The sequence below is a fragment of the Sceloporus occidentalis genome, unplaced genomic scaffold, assembly GCF_023333645.1.
Source record: "Sceloporus occidentalis isolate IW3139 unplaced genomic scaffold, rSceOcc1.0.p SCAF_22, whole genome shotgun sequence".
NCBI lineage: Eukaryota > Metazoa > Chordata > Lepidosauria > Squamata > Phrynosomatidae > Sceloporus > Sceloporus occidentalis.
Genome location: NW_028317002.1, coordinates 10,833,423 through 10,852,032, shown reverse-complemented (window position 1 = coordinate 10,852,032; position 18,610 = coordinate 10,833,423). Strand labels below are relative to the sequence as shown.

At 38.9% G+C, this 18,610-nt stretch overlaps 1 protein-coding gene across 1 annotated transcript in view; it reads right to left on the bottom strand.

Annotated features, from left to right (window-relative positions):
* Positions 1–18,090, bottom strand: part of LOC149301014 (actin remodeling regulator NHS-like) — a 103,386-nt gene extending 85,296 nt beyond the window's left edge. The window contains exon 1 of the mRNA XM_089484518.1: positions 17,667–18,090. Within this exon, the coding sequence (XP_089340644.1) occupies positions 17,667–18,090 (424 nt within the window). The remainder of the gene's footprint in view (positions 1–17,666) is intronic.
* Between the last annotated feature and the right edge of the window lie 520 nt (positions 18,091–18,610).

Below are 18,610 nucleotides of genomic sequence, written 5' to 3'. Positions count from 1 at the left end.
ACTATGATCATCCCTTTATGATTTTTTTATTATCTATTATTTCTGACAATCGTCTTGAAACCCGTCAGATTCTGACAGCTGATCATTTTCATGTAATATGTATAATCTTATTTTACAGAAGGAGACATAGCAAGACACAATGACTATTTTGGAGTATCTATAGACTGGCAAGATTTTATTACATGTAACTCATAAAATGCTGACTTGGAAATTCTCTCTTTTGCTGCAAAATTGAAACCAATATTCCATGTTTTATCAGCCTGAATTCAACTATCTTCCGGAGCAACACTTCACAGCCGCATTAAGAGTTCAGAATTGATACTTAGGATCCCTTAAAAAACAGAGTCTCAAGTAGAGGGCTTACCGTATTTGCTCGATTATAAGACGACCCTGATTATAAGACGACCCCCCAAAATCTGAATATTAACTTAGGAAAAAAAGAAAAAGCCTGAATATAAGACGACCCTAAAGGAAAAAAGTTTTACCAGTAAATGTTAATTCATGTAAACTATTTTTTTTAATAAAAGCTATGATTGAGAAAAATATTTTTTTTGTTTTTATTTCTTGTATTTTCCAACCTGTCCCCCAGTTACGCACATCTGCCCCCAGGCTTGCCACTCCAATATGGCACTGTGGCCCATGATATGCCTTTTAACCCTCTATATGCCACTGTGCCCCATGGTATGCCTTTTGACCCCCTATGTGCCACTCTGCCTCCAGAAATGCCTTATACCCCTATATGCCACTCTGCCTCCAGAAATGCCTTATACCCCTATATCCCATTCTGGCATTTAGGGGGTTAAAATGCATATTATGGGGCAGAGTGGCATATAGGTGTATAAGGCATTTCAGGAGGCAGAGTGCTCTATTAAATGCCCCCTTAACGCCACTCCAGAAATGCCCTATGCCCCCATTTAACACACACACACACACACACACACCCTATACCCCCATTTAACTAACACACACACACACACCCTATACCCCCATTTAACTAACACACACACACACACTCTCCCCTCCCCTCTCAGCCCTCTCTTACCGGTGCTTCCAGCCGGGGCAGCGGGTTGACGTCGCCTTCTGCTGCAGCCGGAAGGAGGTGGAGTTGGCAGCGGGGGTTTGTATCCGTCCGTCGCGTATACTTTCCCCGGCTGTCAGAGATCAGAGTTCCCCGCACCGGTGCGGGGAACTCTGATCTCTGACAGTCGGGGAAGGTTTGCGCGACGGACGCAGACAACCCCCGCTGCTAGCCACACCTCCTTCCGGCTGCAGCGGACGTTGTCTATGCGGATCGCGTAGACGTCAACCCGCTGCCCCGGCAATACAGCAGGAAGCACCGGTAAGTGTGTGTATGATGGGGGGGGGGGGTGAGACAGGAGGATCCAGGTCCCCTGCAGTGGTGCGGGGGATCTGGATCTTAGTCTCCTAATCAGACTCTATTTGAGGTCTGATTAGAAGACGACCCCGATTAGAAGACGAGGGGTATTTTTCAGAGCATTTGCTCTGAAAAAAACCTCGTCTTATAATCGAGCAAATACGGTAGTTCAAATCAGTGTATTGCCCTTTAATTTGAAGAATAAAATGCATCCCAACACCATATTAGTTTCCATATCACGTGCTTATAATTAACAGAGACATGTGGTTTGTCAAAAATCACTGTTTACTTTAAATTCATGTGTCTGGTAGCAAGTGGAAACCCGATCTTAGTCTCAGGGGGATTGCAAAGTATTCTCTGACTAACCCGTGCACAATGACTGAAAGAAGCCACTACTTCCTAGGGTCTGGATCTCTTCACTTAGCTTTTGTTAATAATCACTCTTTTTATGTCTTTATATTATGTGGAGGTTTAAATTGAAGTTGCCTGTCAAATATGATGGTAGATTAAATCATCAGACAAAAGCTAGAGAAGAATGTAATTCATAAGTTCCCATGAGGCCATGTAGCCTCAGAATGAGAGTTTGTATGAAAAGACAAACTGTGCAAAAATGCAATAGAACCCATTGCAACTAATGATGCTCAGTTATACCAATTTTGGCACACTGCACCATAACTGCTCCTTATAAACAGCTTTAATTGGAACTTGTCCCAACTGATCATGGCTTTATGTCTTACATTAGAGATGTATTAAAGAGTCAATTCACTAACACAACATTGTGGCCCCAAGATACTACCCTAACAACTTAGGGGTCCAAGGAACATGAGCTTACTTAGAGCTGAATCCTTAATAATTAGGCCTCAGAACCCAAGCGAGATAAAGCTCCTTGCAACATCGCAAAGCAATCAGCACAATTTGTAGAAATCGTTTAAAAAAAGCTCTAATTTCCTCCCTATAACTATCACACGTTGGAACCATTCTGCCCCATGTGGGGGTTTAGGAGGATCTGAAGATTCTGCTACATGTACAAGATATACATTGTTGGAATTCCAAATTAAATTTTGAAAGGAAATCCTATTCCAACTAATATGATTTGCTTATCAGATACACCTTAGTAAACAAATTGAATACAGAAAGAAGTCACTATCTGTATATCAGTCTGAGGTCAAAATGTAGCAAATGAGAGTGTAAGGGTAGTAGTACAGGGTTTGTTGGAGGTAATATCTACCCTGATACAAGGAAATAGACATTTGTCAAACAAGCAGTTATGAAGCAAAATAAATTAATAAATCACAGATCCATGTACCCCATGTAACTGCTTGTTTGACAAATGTCTATTGATGGTGTTTGCTAATGAACCGGTCAGATGGTAAACTGTTTGTGTTAAAATGTGTTATATTCATTCCCACTTGTTATGCCCTTCCTCAGAAGCATTAAAAGAGCAATTTGTGTATCTCACGCACCGTAGCTTAAGATGAGGGATCGGGAACTTAAAGGGTGTATTGTTATTGGCAAAAGGACATTCCAGGTCTGCTGAGTGAAAACCCGCTCGGCTGCATTCATTCATTCACATTAAGGCATTAGAGGCTATTCATATAACTAAATTACGAAGTAAGGGGACCACCAAAAATATCTCCTACCATGTCAACGGCAAGTTTATCCATGCTTTCTGTTTCCAACCTCTGTGTCTATGCCTCCATTATTAAAATTTAGCTGAGATCCATGGATAATATAACAAACTATAGCAGACCAGACCCATTCTAAGCTCTACTAACTTTAATAAACACATAAACAAAAAAAAGCAGTATACCATTATATCTAATTCAGAATAAAAATTAGGAACGCTATGAACAGAAAAGATGTAACAATAAAACCACTAGCATAAAAGTGGGCTGAATTCTAATATAATTCTACATAAATATTTTTCTGTATTGGAAAAACAGATATAAAAGTACTCACTGAGTGCTTTGGTATGCATTCTTCTACAGTGGGGGTGTCTGGGACAGTAAATTGTCCCTTTAATTCACCATTAAATAGAGAATAAAAAAATATTATTTTGTTGATTTGGGGTTTTATTCCTTACAACATGATTAGAGAACATCCACTCTTTGCAGAGATATACAAGCATTGGGTGATTTATGCAATAAACAGTTACATTGCAAAGATCCAAGATGGGCGTAAATAATGCACAGTATAGTGAGATTTATTCCCAAATTTAATTATGCAGAATGCAGGGCTTACTCACCAGCCTTACAAAATAAACTTGATAATGGATAGTTAAAGCAGTGAGAGGAAAGGGCTCAAGGGCTATAGGCAATGCCGTGAAATTGTATTGTCTTACTAGGAAAGTTATGTTGAGATCCAGATAGGTTCCTATCCCCATTTATTACAGTTTTGGTGGAGGGGTAGTAGTCCCTCATTGAGGAGTAGGACGAACAGAGACTCATAGTATTTATGTGTACGATCCAGTTTAAACTATTTGGAGAAACATCTCCCTTTGCTTAGCTACTAACTAGACCAACTTTGCATCAGAATCATTTTTATACTCAGAATTTTTTTTTTATTCAGTTTTCTTGCATTATTACATCAAACCAGAGACAGGTGTAGCAATGCTAAGGTGACTGAGCTGGCAGGTGTGTGCTAATACAAACTTAAACAGATGTAAGATACAACAAATATAGGTGATGACAAAATATTTCTCATATTTCGATGTCATGTAGGAGACATAATGTCTCGTGATTGTTTGTCTATAAGGATTATTGTACGTATTGTTTACCTAAAAAAAGCCTAGCCTTCTGTAGCCACGTAGCACTGTAACACAGACGGCTTCTTAGATTATAAGCTCATTGGCACAAGGACCTCCTTTCCTACTGTATTTATACCTATTGTACCCTGATCAAAATGTCTGTAGGATTACAGTACTTCTTTTATGTCTGCACTTAATATACATCCACTGTATTGTTAGCTTTATAATCATGGACTTTAGTCCAGAATAAGGTAACACGGAGTTTACTATGAGGGTGTGTATCCGTGTGGCTTATAGGCTCGACATATCCTATGCAGAACGGTCTGCGAAAGCACGCAACGTTTTTACTAAATATGGAAGGATGTATGTCAGGACCATGACAGATTTCTCAGAGCAAATCATAAACACAGGCAACGGAACAGCTATTTCACATGCACTCGTTTCTGTAACCCTGTCAGTGCTGGACAGACCTCAAATGAACTTTGGCTTTATACCACTTCACAGACATGCAGATCAAAACCTATATTTACTGTCTTCAATGTCATATAACAACATGATATCTGAAAGTCCTTATCACTGCAAACAAGCAATAGTAAATCTGAACTGCAAATATATGTATATGTGTGTGCACATATATATCTATATATATCTATATATATATATAGATATGCAAGAGTATGCAACAAAAATGTTACTTGTCATTGTATCTTCTACCTGAAATGGTTAAGGTGGTGTGGTTCTGCTCTGAGGACACAAAATCAACAAGGTGACAGGTCCTAATCATGGAGCAGTCATGTTTATTTTGGCTTGTTCCTCCCTTCACTTTGAGGTCAAATTAACTTACAGAGAAGGCTTGGGTGGCCCCTGCACATGCCATCCCACTTACATTTAATGTAGGAGTAAACTTATAGTGAACCTCAACAAACAATTAAGATAAGGGACATACTATTAGCAGCATCCGACATTTTTATTTTTCTTCCTTCCTTGAATCTCACTGATAAGGATTTACCCAGAGGTGTTTTTGTTGTTATGGCAGAGGGTCAGTGGGATCCAAGACTTGCGTTCAATGTCCTTTATCTATAGAACAGTCTATTTTCAGCTAATGTAATAAGCCTTCCAGTAGGATCCGTCTCCATCCACGGGCTACATAGCATCTCTGTCTATAAACACCAGTAAAAACGAGAATAAATTAAACTTGTTTAATTGTTCATTAGTTTTTGTTAAATGGGCCTCATTGCAAACGTACATGGCAACTGTCCTTGGATAAGAAGCAAAGGTCTTTATGGTATATTTTCATTATTGTAATTGCCAATTCAGTCGTTGTTCTAAATCATGAAATCTAGACTGCTTATTCTGTACTGAGCATATAATGGCTAGAATCAATCTTTATGTTTTCTATAAAACAATTCTGTTTTCACAATTGGGACATTTTTCAAGGCATTGTCCATGTGCTGCTGAAAAAATATTTGCACAGGCAGCTTCAAGAGTTATGTTGCTGAAACAGCCAAAATGTAGGAAATGTTGCAAACCATTCCTCTATTTTATTTAATATATGATTATGAGAAACATTTATTAACTGGCAATATTTTCTTCAAAGCTGAATATGGGGTGGTTAACAAGTACATAAGAAGAAAAACACACATAAAATTGAAGACCCTGTCTCTGACCTTATGGCAATTTCATACTAAGTGCCTAGCAAGAATGGTGCGCTATTTTTACAGATTACCTCTGTACACCAACAAACATTCCCATCAACTCTAAGTACCCAACAAAGTGGCACACTAATGGTATAGTATGGTATGGTCCAAAGTTGGGTTTGCTTTCTTGGTCCAGGGGAGCATTAATTATACAGTGATTGCATAAACATAGATTTTATGCAGCAAACTTCAATGACATTGCCATTTATTGCACACATGGTGGTCATCTACTCTTTAAAGTGTGATTTGTCCAAGCAAGTCATCCATAGAGAAATCTTAGTAAGGCTTCTGCATGGGTGTTTGTGCCCTTATATTCTTTTATGGTATCTGCTTTCATTCCCCCCCCCCCTGATTAACCACGCCTGGACTACTAGAGACAAAGCTTATTTGCCAAAATCTATAAAAAGGATAGGGAAACTCATTAGTCATGTCACATTCTGTTGCTTCACACTGAAATCAGCAGCATCTGTGACCTTGAGATATCTTTTGTATGTTTTTTTTTTTTTTCTTTTTTCAAAGCATGTACGTACTAAAGTAATATAATCGTTACGGCCTTACAACATCGGCAATATTTTAAAGTAATCAGCTAAAAAAAAATATTTTTGTTCCAAAAAGATCAATTCAGTGCTAGAAACTATATTAACTTAATCCATGCTTGCGGGTAAAAATATATAAACCTAATGTTGTGATGCTAGCACCTGTTGTTTGAAAGCCCTCGTATACTAGGAGTTTTGAAGTTAATTGCTTCAGTAACATGATCTGCTCAACTTGGAGAGGAGCAGCTTGTAGGGCAATATAATAACAGCACTATTAGCTAAAATGCCTTTAGGGATGCTATTGAATGCAAATTTTATAAAATCAAAAAGTTAGGATTAGCACTGCACATTTTGAATGTCCTTAAAGGTATAGACAACAACAAATGATCACAGGAACATGACCCAAACCATGCTTTCTTTTCCATATTCAAAGATTCCGTATAGAACTTTGAAAATATTGGGAATAAATTACAAAATAACCAAATTCTTATTTCATGGATTAAAAAAGAAAGATATGTTCTTTTTTTATAGCAGAACTTTGCTTTCCTAATGTGCATAGGCATGTCTTCTCCTTAATAGTATGCAATTTTGTAATTAGTGATAACTAAAAGCGGGTCTGCTAAGCACATTCCGCACAATATTCTAGAAAAGTACATCCAGCTATAACAGGCTGCAAATGTATATGCTTAAATATAACTTAATGCACACAATCACACATTGCCAACCTTTAAAGCAATTTTGTTTTGTATGAATGAAACATTCATTACGTTAAAACAACTTAGGTCCGCCATTTCTCCTTTCCATATGAAACGCCCTGCCCAGGTACAGGCACAGTAGTCTGCTGTCAGTCATGTCTGAGCCAGGCCATACGGACCTAATGCACTGGGAGAACACGAGTGTGCCCTGCTTTGATGTCCCTTAATTAAAAATGCGTCATAATTGCCCCTTTTTAAAGTACAACGGAGGTAATATACAAAGGACAATTCTGGTGTGGTAATAGCGGGGTAATTACCGTGCCAACCACATAAATGATACTACTGATTGCTCCCCTCTTCCCACCAGAGTTGCTTTATATACACAACCCCACAATGACCCCTTTATGAAGGAAAAGTCCCGGAGGAACATGCAGATGATTGAGTAATATTGCTTTGCTGGGATATGAACCCAGATATGATCGTTGCACAGAAAATCAGATTGTGAGAAAATCACGCATCCAAATGGGAGATGGTAACAGGGCTGGGTCTTAAGTCTTACCAAAAAAAATGTGTCTTTATTTTCCCTTCACAAACATAATTTATCAATTGAAAATGAAACTTAATCAGCATGCGACTTAATCTAGTCTCTCTTCCCAGAGTTCAGTTCTAGTTCAATTCACCAAACTCTTGCCAGGATATTTAAGCACGAGGCCTAAGGTCCAATAAAAGCTGTCTCTGCTTGATAAATCATGAAACATTCCTTCTATTATTTTCATGTCCGGTTCATTTATTGTGCCTTTCCAAAAACTGCACAAGTTTGGAGAAATATGTGAAAAATATGATATCCACAATTAAAACCAAAAACATGTTTATACAGTTTGAAAAAGCCAAATTATCGAGCCATGCAGGTGGTATCTGATTAGTAGTTGGACTCCGTTGCTTTTGTCCTTGTTCTCATTGTTAATTTATGAGAGGTGAAGACATTTATGATTTTGTGATAATGCTTAACAAAATACAGTAACATCCACTATAATAATTATTAAATAAGACACTCACAAATAATTACAGAAAAAGAGTGTCTACTGATAAATTCTTATAAGCAACATGGGTCAGTTAGCAAGTGTCCACCAAGAAGCCTTGGGGGAAGTCACAGAGGTTGTATTATAAAATATATGCACTCCAGCACAAGCTTTTCCAGAAGAGTATATATCTCTGTTTAGAAACATTAAAATACAAAACATGTTTATAGGGACCAATCTTTAAAATACTTGCCAAAGATTCTGAAGGCCAACCAAGGGTTGCCGATTGTTTAGACACCACTGGTGCAATCGAATGGATAGTGGTACCAGTAAGATTTTTTTAACTACTAAAACAGCTGCTCTATATGTCATAAGAACTTACAAAATCCATAGGACCATAACCAGTCCATGTTCTTATCCCACACCAGGTTTTTACACATGGGGAAAATATAGTGACCAAAGAGGACTCCGCTTAGACTGCAAGATGCAATTTAATTATCTTGTCATGGTTCTTCACTGGGTGGTAATAGCCCAGGATTGAGAACTTCTCAGCTATGGATATCATGTACTTTAAAATGACGGCAGCATAGCACTGGACGTATACAGTATTTACTAAGACATCTGGAGTAAGTTTAGTAAATATGGAGAGAAGCCAAGCACAATCCTCACCAGCTGCACAATAGACGGATGAGCAATGCAATCTCTTTCATTGTGTGAAGCAACCCTCTGGCATGTAAAGGTTTACACGTTCTGGACTTTTAAATAGCTTTTGCCTTAGAAAATCTCCCCTATTGTATTATCAACAGTGGTGATCACTGTGAGGTGTGGGGGGAAGGAATGTGTGGGAACTCTGACAAAGAAAGGTATTTGCATATCTATTTAAGCACATGAAGCCAAATTCCTCTGTTTCCTATCAGCAAAATACAAAAACTATTATTTAGTAAGTATATCATGTGATGTACCCACATTGCACAATCTTCTTTTCTTTAGCTTGGCACAAACACCCTCAAGGTTGAACATACTGTAAAACTGCGCTGATGTTATTCTTACAATAAAGGTATTAACTTATGAAGTCTCCTGTATTGTTTGCCTACATTCTCAGGACCAGTCCAGAATTACTGCCATAGCATACTTACCTTTGCCACCATATTCCATACGTACTACTCGTGTGTGCCTTCATGCTGCATGGAGGCATTAAAGAAGACAGCGCTACTTTTAGAAAAGGAAACCAGAGACTCCTCTATCGACCTAAAACCTGGTTCATTACCTTTAAAAACCAACTTAGAATGCCAGGTATTTTGTGAAATATGATCTGTGTCTTTGACTACACAAAAGATTATTTCCCATGATAAAAATATACCTGCAAACATTAGTGCACTCCTGTAACCTTAGGCAGACCCTACAGTCCACGTAAAGGCAAATGTATGCATGACTGCCGAGTGTCACCTTTAAACTAACTTTCGCATGCAAACACATGCAAAATCACTTGTCCCCCAAGCTATTTGCATTGCTGATTGGCCAAATGCATCTCCTGCGTGGCAGTGCATATGCGTTTCAGGAGGTTTAATGTGACCCCTGCACATATGTCCAGAAAGCGCACCCACTGATTTCAATGGAAGCGCTCATATGCTGTAGCACTGTACAATAGGATTAACGTAATTTAAAATGCATTTTTAACTGGGAGTGATGTGGTCTGTCGTTTTATATATCAGGATGCAGCTAAAGTTTCAAAGACGCACAGAAGACGGCGCTAAAAAATAATTAAATGGTATTACAGCTAAATTTAACAAAAACTTGGGCTGTTACTGGGCTTGGACAGATACCATTCTTATACTAACAAATGGAAACTTTTAAAACCAAAATATGTCATAGAACCTATACTACTTTCGAGGTCACTGCCCATATAGGCTTTGGGGGAAAAGGCTTTATTTATGGATATGTTTGGTACAAGGTACGATCAACACATTTTGGTAGCCAGTCTGCCTGGGTTGCTTCTACTTGACTTCTGGCTGTACAAACTCAAGGTTCCTCAACATTCCAGATAGCTTTATTTTTCTTAGTTTCTGTCCACCGCATATTAAGAGGATACTGTAAAGGTGACATCATCCTGATTACTCATATATAAGTAGTTTGCCAAAGGCATTTACCTGGCAGAGGGAGTGAGTGTCGTCAAAGTAAAAAGTAAATGGTCTGTCTTAGTAATTTTAATTGAAAATATGGTTATTTTGTTCTTACCCAAACAGGTGCCGGAGGGCCCAAGCAGCATGAAAGGAAAAAATGTGAACTATTTTTTGTAATCACTTCTTCCCTGCTTCCTAGGTGTTTTAGAAAAGAAGAATCCAGTAAAAAAAAATAAAAAAAAATTAATGCTTCACTCTTCATTATGACACCCTGCTTGATTGACAAATGTTTCCATTTGCTATTGACCCTTTGGAAGCTTTGATGTTGCATTGGCAGTCAGTACGATGCAGATCAGAGGTTTGGCAGTGAACAAGTTAAAGGAATTTCGCAGATCACCTCCAAAACAAAAGGAAAGGAGGGCAAACAGACACTATGCTGTGAATAACTAAGTTATCCTCTTTCAAATGACTGGTAATAAATATTTTACTTCGGTAACCTAATGAGAGCTTTTGAGTTCTTTGAAAATATAAAAGGGTGTAATTTATAGCTAAGGGCTACACATATTAAACATAGTGAAAGGAAGAATGAAAAAGAAACCTGTGAAAAGAAAACCAAAAGAAAGGAATAGAACCGAAGAAATGAGAACAATGATTAGAGATATGAACGACGATCATTTTTGGGGATTATAATTTTTTTGTACAGCTAAATGATATTGTTATTTCTATGATATTCATGTAATATCACAATATAAAAATAAATATGATTACATACATATTGATTTAGCCTGATTCTACTGATCCTAATCCAGATGTTAAAGCTGCTGGCCAGAAATATAACTATGACCTATCTGATCTTTTATTAGGGTTAGTGCTGAGTTCATCTCTAAATCCAAGGCGAACAGGGTGTGAACGAGACGCACTTTGGCCTGAAGTATTATACAATTTAATGAATAATGCTTTTTTTTGTTTATTTAAGGGCAATTAGACAGTTTGTGTATATTATACATACTGCCATTTCTTTCCTTTTATTCCATCATGTAACTAGCACCCCTATTGCTCTCCCTGTTGTTTTGTCCCATAAGAGGTGTGAAAGGCAGCACTTTCCATTGCTTTTATTTGTTTTATCCTGGCTATAACTGTTGGGTGCAAGTGATCACATGCACTGACCATGTAAACAGCACAGGCACATGGCAATTAAAGCCAAGAGGACCTTTAACACTAAGGGTGTCTAGGAGGACAAAATTGTTTTGAACCCTTTCCAGAGCCAAATGGGTTTGTTAGCTGTAAGTCCAGATGGTATGGTCCAGCAATGAAGCATTATATGAGAGGAACTGTCTACGTAACACACAAGACAACCATAACATCATATTGGTAATCATGATTAGCTCAATTTGCGTAGCAGTAAAACCTAACAAGACTGGTTAAACTTCTCTGATTTCTTGCACTAGTCTAAACACATGGGTAATCATCACTATAAACTACGCGTAAAAGTAGAATCTGTGCTCATATGTGTCCTAATGCAAATATTTAAAAACAACCCAAATGCTACAGTCCTCCCCTCTTTACTGTCACAAGAGAAAACACACATCTAGATGATAGGGATTATGTACTATCATGTTGCTGAGATCAGTCCTCCAAAGCTCTTATACATTCAAACTGCTACTAAGCAGAATTTTGTGCTGTTTTATTAGATCCTCACCGCACACACACAATAGCAGCCTTGGTGCACATAAGCCTTGCAGTGCTACTCTCTAGTGTTTTAATCACAATAGCACCTACAACCTTTCTATTTCAGACAAAAGGAATATGCATCAAAGTCATTAGGAGCTGAATACTGGCATTAAAACCAGTTTCGAAATCTATAAACAGAGACGCCAGGGGGTTCAGATATAATTAATAAAAAGCACAAAGCAGCCTCGTACGGTATGTGATGTAAGGACTCAAGGTACAACCCTCCACCCTAACTCAAGCCAGAAGGCAGATAGAATCCTAGGGCACGAATACTGCTCTGGGGTCGCAACAAGGATACTAGATATATGAACCACGAAGACCGTAGAACTATGTGAGTAGGATGAATATTATGTAAAAAGGATGAATCAACTTTACTTGGTGCGGGAGTAAATTATTTTTCCTCTTCTCTAGATAGCACTGTTGGTGAATAAGATCATTTTCATCATCGTTCTTGCTTGCTGACTGTGTGCCACACTTCATGTAACATGTCTGAGGCTACCAGCCATACTACATAAGACCAGTAACCATACTCTTACGATATAAAGGTGCCTGCAGGCTCTACACATATGTATATTCATCAGGGGCAACTGCAACTTCAGTGCTTGGCATATTTCAGTATAGAAAGGGATGTGGCGGGGATGTTATTCTACTATCTACAATCTCGAATCTGCAATTGTAAATGTAATTTTTTTTTTAAACAAAAAAAATAAATAATACATTTTAAACAAATTCCAAAGTGATTCTACTTCCAATGATTGTGCAAGACCTGAAAAGGGTAGATCGAGTTTATTTCCTTAGAGCAGAATGACCCCTTACATTGTAAAAAATGTTGTGTACTCAGAGTGTACTCATGAGTTGAATGCACATTTAAACAAAATTAATGATTGTTAGGGCAAACACATCTATGTTTTGCTTGGTAAACTCACGGAACTAAATAAATGTTTTATAGAGATGCCCTTTAGTCATAGACCAGAGGGAACATTCAAACTTTCCTTATTGAAAATCTCCATTTTTCCTTAACAAACATTTTGAAACTTTGTGAACTTAATGTTTGCAGGTTTACACGAACAAGACTACATATATATTCCATGTACCAAAATAAATGGTATGGATGGCCTTGAACTGTTTTATGATGCATGAAACTGAGGAACATGGTGAAAACCAACCAATGTTTAACGCATCACCTACAAACCATATGTGTACTTGGCATTACGCAGAAGGACCTGGTATCAACTGTGCCATATATACATACATAACAATTATGTGTAATGTTTTTATCTTCCTCCCTGGCAATCTCCCACCTGCTTATTCCAATATCCTTGTTTTGTATCCTTGCTGAGCTTATAAATAGACTCATAAATCCCATACATTCCTGGGGGAGTTGAAACGCATACACACAACAAAGAATATGGTTTTCTCTCACTTGACACTAATGTCTACTATCTAGATTTGGCATACATTCTAAAAGCCGCAAGATGCAACTGGGGTCCAAGATGGTGAAAGCAAACCAATCAGTAGGTACAGACCACTGGTTACTATAGTGACTGCTCCACTTTCAGCAGCAAATTACAGCACATTACTATATACAGGTATCTCTACCTGGTCTACTATTTACAGTTAACAGCCGATTTAAAAAAACAAAAACAACAGGCATTTCAGGCAGAAAGATCTAAAAGTAAATTGTATTATTTTCCTTGACGTATTTTAAACTCCTCCAAGAAAAGTTAAGCTGTCATTATGCTCATATGTTTAAACATTCACATGGCTGAAACCCAATTCCCAGCCCTATTAAATTCTGTGGAGTTTGTGAAGAAAGGATGGAATTCCTGGGTGTGGGCACAACGATGTTATTTTTACAGGCTTTATTACGCTGCTATGCTGAACGGTGGTCTTCCAGGGAGTCTGGAATGGCAACTCCTATAATGCTGAGGAAGTTTAGGTCAGCTAAGTATGAAGTGAAGGTGAAGTCTGAGGACAACTGTTAGAAAGGCCAGATTTTTTCGGTATGTCCACCTCTTGATGACAGTCGAGGAGAACATCTTGATATCTGCCTACCAACTATTTTTTGTGAACAATAAATTCAGTACATTTGAAGGGAAAGTACACAGGTGCAAACCTTCCCAACACTCTCTGAATCTCTGGACTAACACTTCAGCATAAAAATGTGACTTACGAGAACCCTCGCTGAAGGTGGCCAAGCAACCAAGCGTGAATTGGCAAAGTGTAAACTGGAGCCAGCATGCAGATCAACATACACACTGGGTGAATTCATACTACAAACAGGAATATTTTCCTGCATTAATAATTTCATTGTGTGTTTTGAGAAAACAAAGAGCTATAATTTGCCGGTATGTATAACGAAAACAAGCACATACAATTAGCTACTGTACAGAATTTGAAGCTGGTAATTTCCAGCTCAGAGCTCCACCCAAAGAAAAGAATATCCTGGACTGCTCTGTAATAGTTGTTTGAGTCTTTGAACAAAGCTATTTGAAATAAATCAAAGCTGTCTGTGAATGTTCTGCCTCTTTGCGCGATATGTTGATGCAGCTGGGAACAATAGAGGCATATCTTATTTTTGGAAAGAGATGAATGTGTGAGAAATAAGGGCTTGGACAATCTCAAAAGGAATGTCCTATATGCTAAATGGAAAAAGATACAAAACAGGGTGTGCACCAAAAATGTTCTTTGATCCCACAAGCAGAATCTCTTGCTTTCTTTTAAACAGTCACCCCAGCCATCATATGCACTTTAATGCATATGATAGCTGCGTGCCAGCTTTAAATTAACTTATTTCGCATGCAAATGCATATAGAGCTTCACCAAAATGTGCACTGCAGGAGATGCAATTGGCGGACGCTCGCCAACAGCTAGTTGAGACCCTCTGCACACCTGCGCTGAAAGTTCTCCCACTGATTTCAAAGGCATGGCCTTCCTGGCAATGATTCGCTACTCACCAAGTATTTTAACATGCGTTCTTAGTCCAGGAACACAAATCCTGTTTTGGTTGATTTTGTCTCATATTTCCTTACTGACTGGTAATTGTAATGGTTGGGCCTTTAAGAATTGTGCTTACTAAATCAATTATCTAATTTAACAAAATAAACCAATAAATTCATGTAAATGAATAAAAAAAAAATGTACAACTCTACAGGTTTGATAATACACACGTATCCATACATAAAGATTTCTCAAAGAATGTGAAGACTAGGATGTGCTAATGTTAACATTCACAAAAGCAATTGGCCACATTACTGATAATAATCGGAAATACAATGTATTGTGTGGTGCTGATCCACTTGTCACTGGTAACATCTTTATAGTTTGTCTTGTTAAGTAACAGCTTCATGGGAGGTGTTGACTCTTTAGAGTGTATGTTCCCAGCAGAAGGACACTCAATTCCTGGTGTGATGAAATTCAGTTGTGTTTTTGTACCCTTGTAATTAGGCTGCAAAACATGTTAGTACACAATGGATGGTGTTATATGAGTGAAAATGATCTGACAGCATCATTTTATAATCAGACCAGAGTTTTCTATCACAGATTCAGTGATTATGATATATTTTATATTATTATTATTATTGTTACTATTATTTTTCATTATTTCTAGAAAACTGGGAAGGACATGGTTGCAAAAATCCTAACATGGCATGTGACAGTACTGCACATCTTGCCTTGGAGGTGATAGCCCAGGCCTAGACATCACCCAAGTCAGCAAAAAGATTCATGTTAACAATGAGTCACTTTAACGGCCATCACCAGTGATGGCTGTATGATATGACATTTCAATGGGGTTGTGGGGTGGTGGTTGGGTTTTCATTCAGGGAACATTTCTTTTTCCTAATCCCCACAAAATGTTCCTTCCACATCAACAAACTTAGAATGGAGGAGCAGATGCAAATACGCGTTCCCTGGATTTCTGGGAATAATGAGCTCTTGGTGTTGTATGAGTAGTGCAGCTGGTGCAGCACTCATTTCCAGTGAACCACTGTACAGAGAATGCAGCCATCACTAACAAACCAATCTCCCCATTTTCTAGCACTAGCAGAGGACATACTGCTTTTATTGAAAAGCAGCAAATCAGCCATAATACCTATATCTCACCAAAGAGCTCGTACAAGTCATCCAAGGTCACTTTGAGATCGAGCATCTTAAAACAGCCCATGCTGCTCAAAAGCATCAGTGGTAAATGCACAAGCATTCTCTCTCCTAGGGACCAGTACTGTGTCCCTTGCCATATGCATATTCAATGGATGCCTTTAATAGATCTTCATTCTAACAGCAGCACTAAGCACTTATATGCAGTGACAGCACAGACACTGTATCGAGTCCTACTGGGCCTGCAATGAATAAATAAATCATGTCTTACAGCTCCTTCCACCACTGGCAGGTTTACGTGATTCACAATAACACAACAGCCTTCTTCTGCAATGAACCTGAATTTAATCCATATACAGATTCAGGTCTGTATTTTCCACCAATGTTCAAAAATCCTGGGATGTTGTATTATCAGAACTGTTTTTAATAAAAAAATTACCATAATCGCTATGATTTCTGATTGGCTATTCTGAGCCTATCATCATGTAAGCCATACCCTCTTCCTTTCTGTTGCTTAGGAGCATGAATGATCGTTTAGCGTTGCCACCTTAGAGTTGCTGAGATTTCAGTACCCAGCATCTGCCCATTGAACGCACACAATCAGAAGCCTTCGGGAAAGCTTCTTATATAAGTCACAGGCCACTGACACCATCTATAATGTCATAGAACAAAACAGGTTTGGTTGCATACATTGTATTAACATACAGGTTTCTTTACAACCCGCATGGAATAAACAAGGTGAAAACAATGGAGTTTGTGGTACAGTATCTATCGCTTGTGATATTGAAAGCCTATATGAATAGCTGAACAGCAGCTGGAAACTCCTAGGTTGCATAAAGAACCTCAATCAAAACACACGGTTCCCAGTTGACTGGGCTGTCGAATAGCACAGTCTGAGGCAAGAGAGCTATTTCCAACCGAGAAACACCCTACCCGAGAAGCACATGCTAATAAACACAACATCTGGTCCAGAAATATTGCTATCTGGTCCTTGAGCAAAAATGCAGGATGCAGATTTACTGGTAGGCAGCGGACACAGAATTCGGTGCGTTCTCAGCATGGAGAGATACTGCAGATGGATATTGCTGGACGAGGACAGCAGCAACGCGCTCCTGGCTAAAACTCACAGATCGTTTTCTCTGCGTGTGTAAATGCTGCAGACATATATGTGCCCCAGTTATATATATACTGCACACACACACTAGCAATGGTTCGTTAATGTAAATGCAACATTTGTGTTTCTAGGCAAGCATTCAGCGCTAAATATAGCATCATACGGAACGTGTTTCTGTAAATGCTTTCACCTTGTTTTGTCATCACAGAATAAAGCCAACTTTTCCAGAAAAAGACCCCCCTCGCCCCCCATTGCTCATCACTTCCAGCAGCTGTTGTCTTGCCTTTTGCTGCTGGAGTAGCAATGCAGATTTCTCCCTTCCCTGGCATTATCTCAGCTGATAGTGGAGCATTTGGACACTTATTAGCATAAGATAGGTAAGGTTATCTATACATGATATTAGCAGTTCAGTACTAATTAATTGCTATTGTTATCTAGCCGGAGGGGCCTGATTTATGTTTTGCTGCCCCACTGTCCAGCACAGGAGAGGACAGACAGACAGATGTTGTGTACAGATTAAATATGTGGTACTCACGCACTGTCTCCTGCTTTGGATCCAGGCTGCTCACAATCTGCTGGACACTGCCGATTTTCCCTTGTATGGCCCTCAGGCGCCGCGCCGTAACCTGTACATCCACTTCAATCTCATGGAATATGGAGCAGGCGTGCCGGGCCACATCTGACAGCTGTCGCAAAATTCGTGAAAGAGACACATTGCTGACGGCGCACAAATCCAGAGGCACCACATCTTTATCTTTCCCATCAATGGGCAACACTTCCCTGTCATCGGAAGGCACCTGGGCAGAGGATGCCACGGCTATTCCCAATTCATCCCTGGTACCCCGCGGGTGGTGCTGCCTCGGCTCCTCTCCCTGATCCCGGCAACAGCTCCCCTCTGCCAGGGTGACAGCATGCCTACACAGCCACTGGGGCTCCACAATCCGCTTGGCAAAGGGCATTGCAGATCCCCCCTTCACGTCAGCCTACTATAAAGCCTTGGCTATCCAATCCTCGGGAAACCACATAAAAATTCCAAGGAAAAAAAAAGGATAAAAAGCCCAAACACCTCCAAAAGGAAGAAAAAATCTTGCAATCCACAAACCACGAGCCCCTCCTGCCCAGGCTTATATACATATACATGTATATATAAATATATATATATATACACACATATATATATATATATATATTTATATATACACACACATTTATATAAATATATGTATATGTATATAGAAATATACACACACTGGTGTCGCTCTAATCTCTTGCAGTTCTAAATTGGCAGTAGTTGATTGTTAGATCCATGGTTTCCAGTCCATGTGCGATAATGTGCAGATGTGACTTTGGAAGTACTGCAGCCCTGCTTAAATGAATCCTTGCTTGCCTCTGATCATCCAGTTGCTTTTTGGGGATTTTTCCTCTCAGCCTCTGTGCTTTCACCATGTCACAGTGAGGCAGACTGAAAAACCTGGAGCC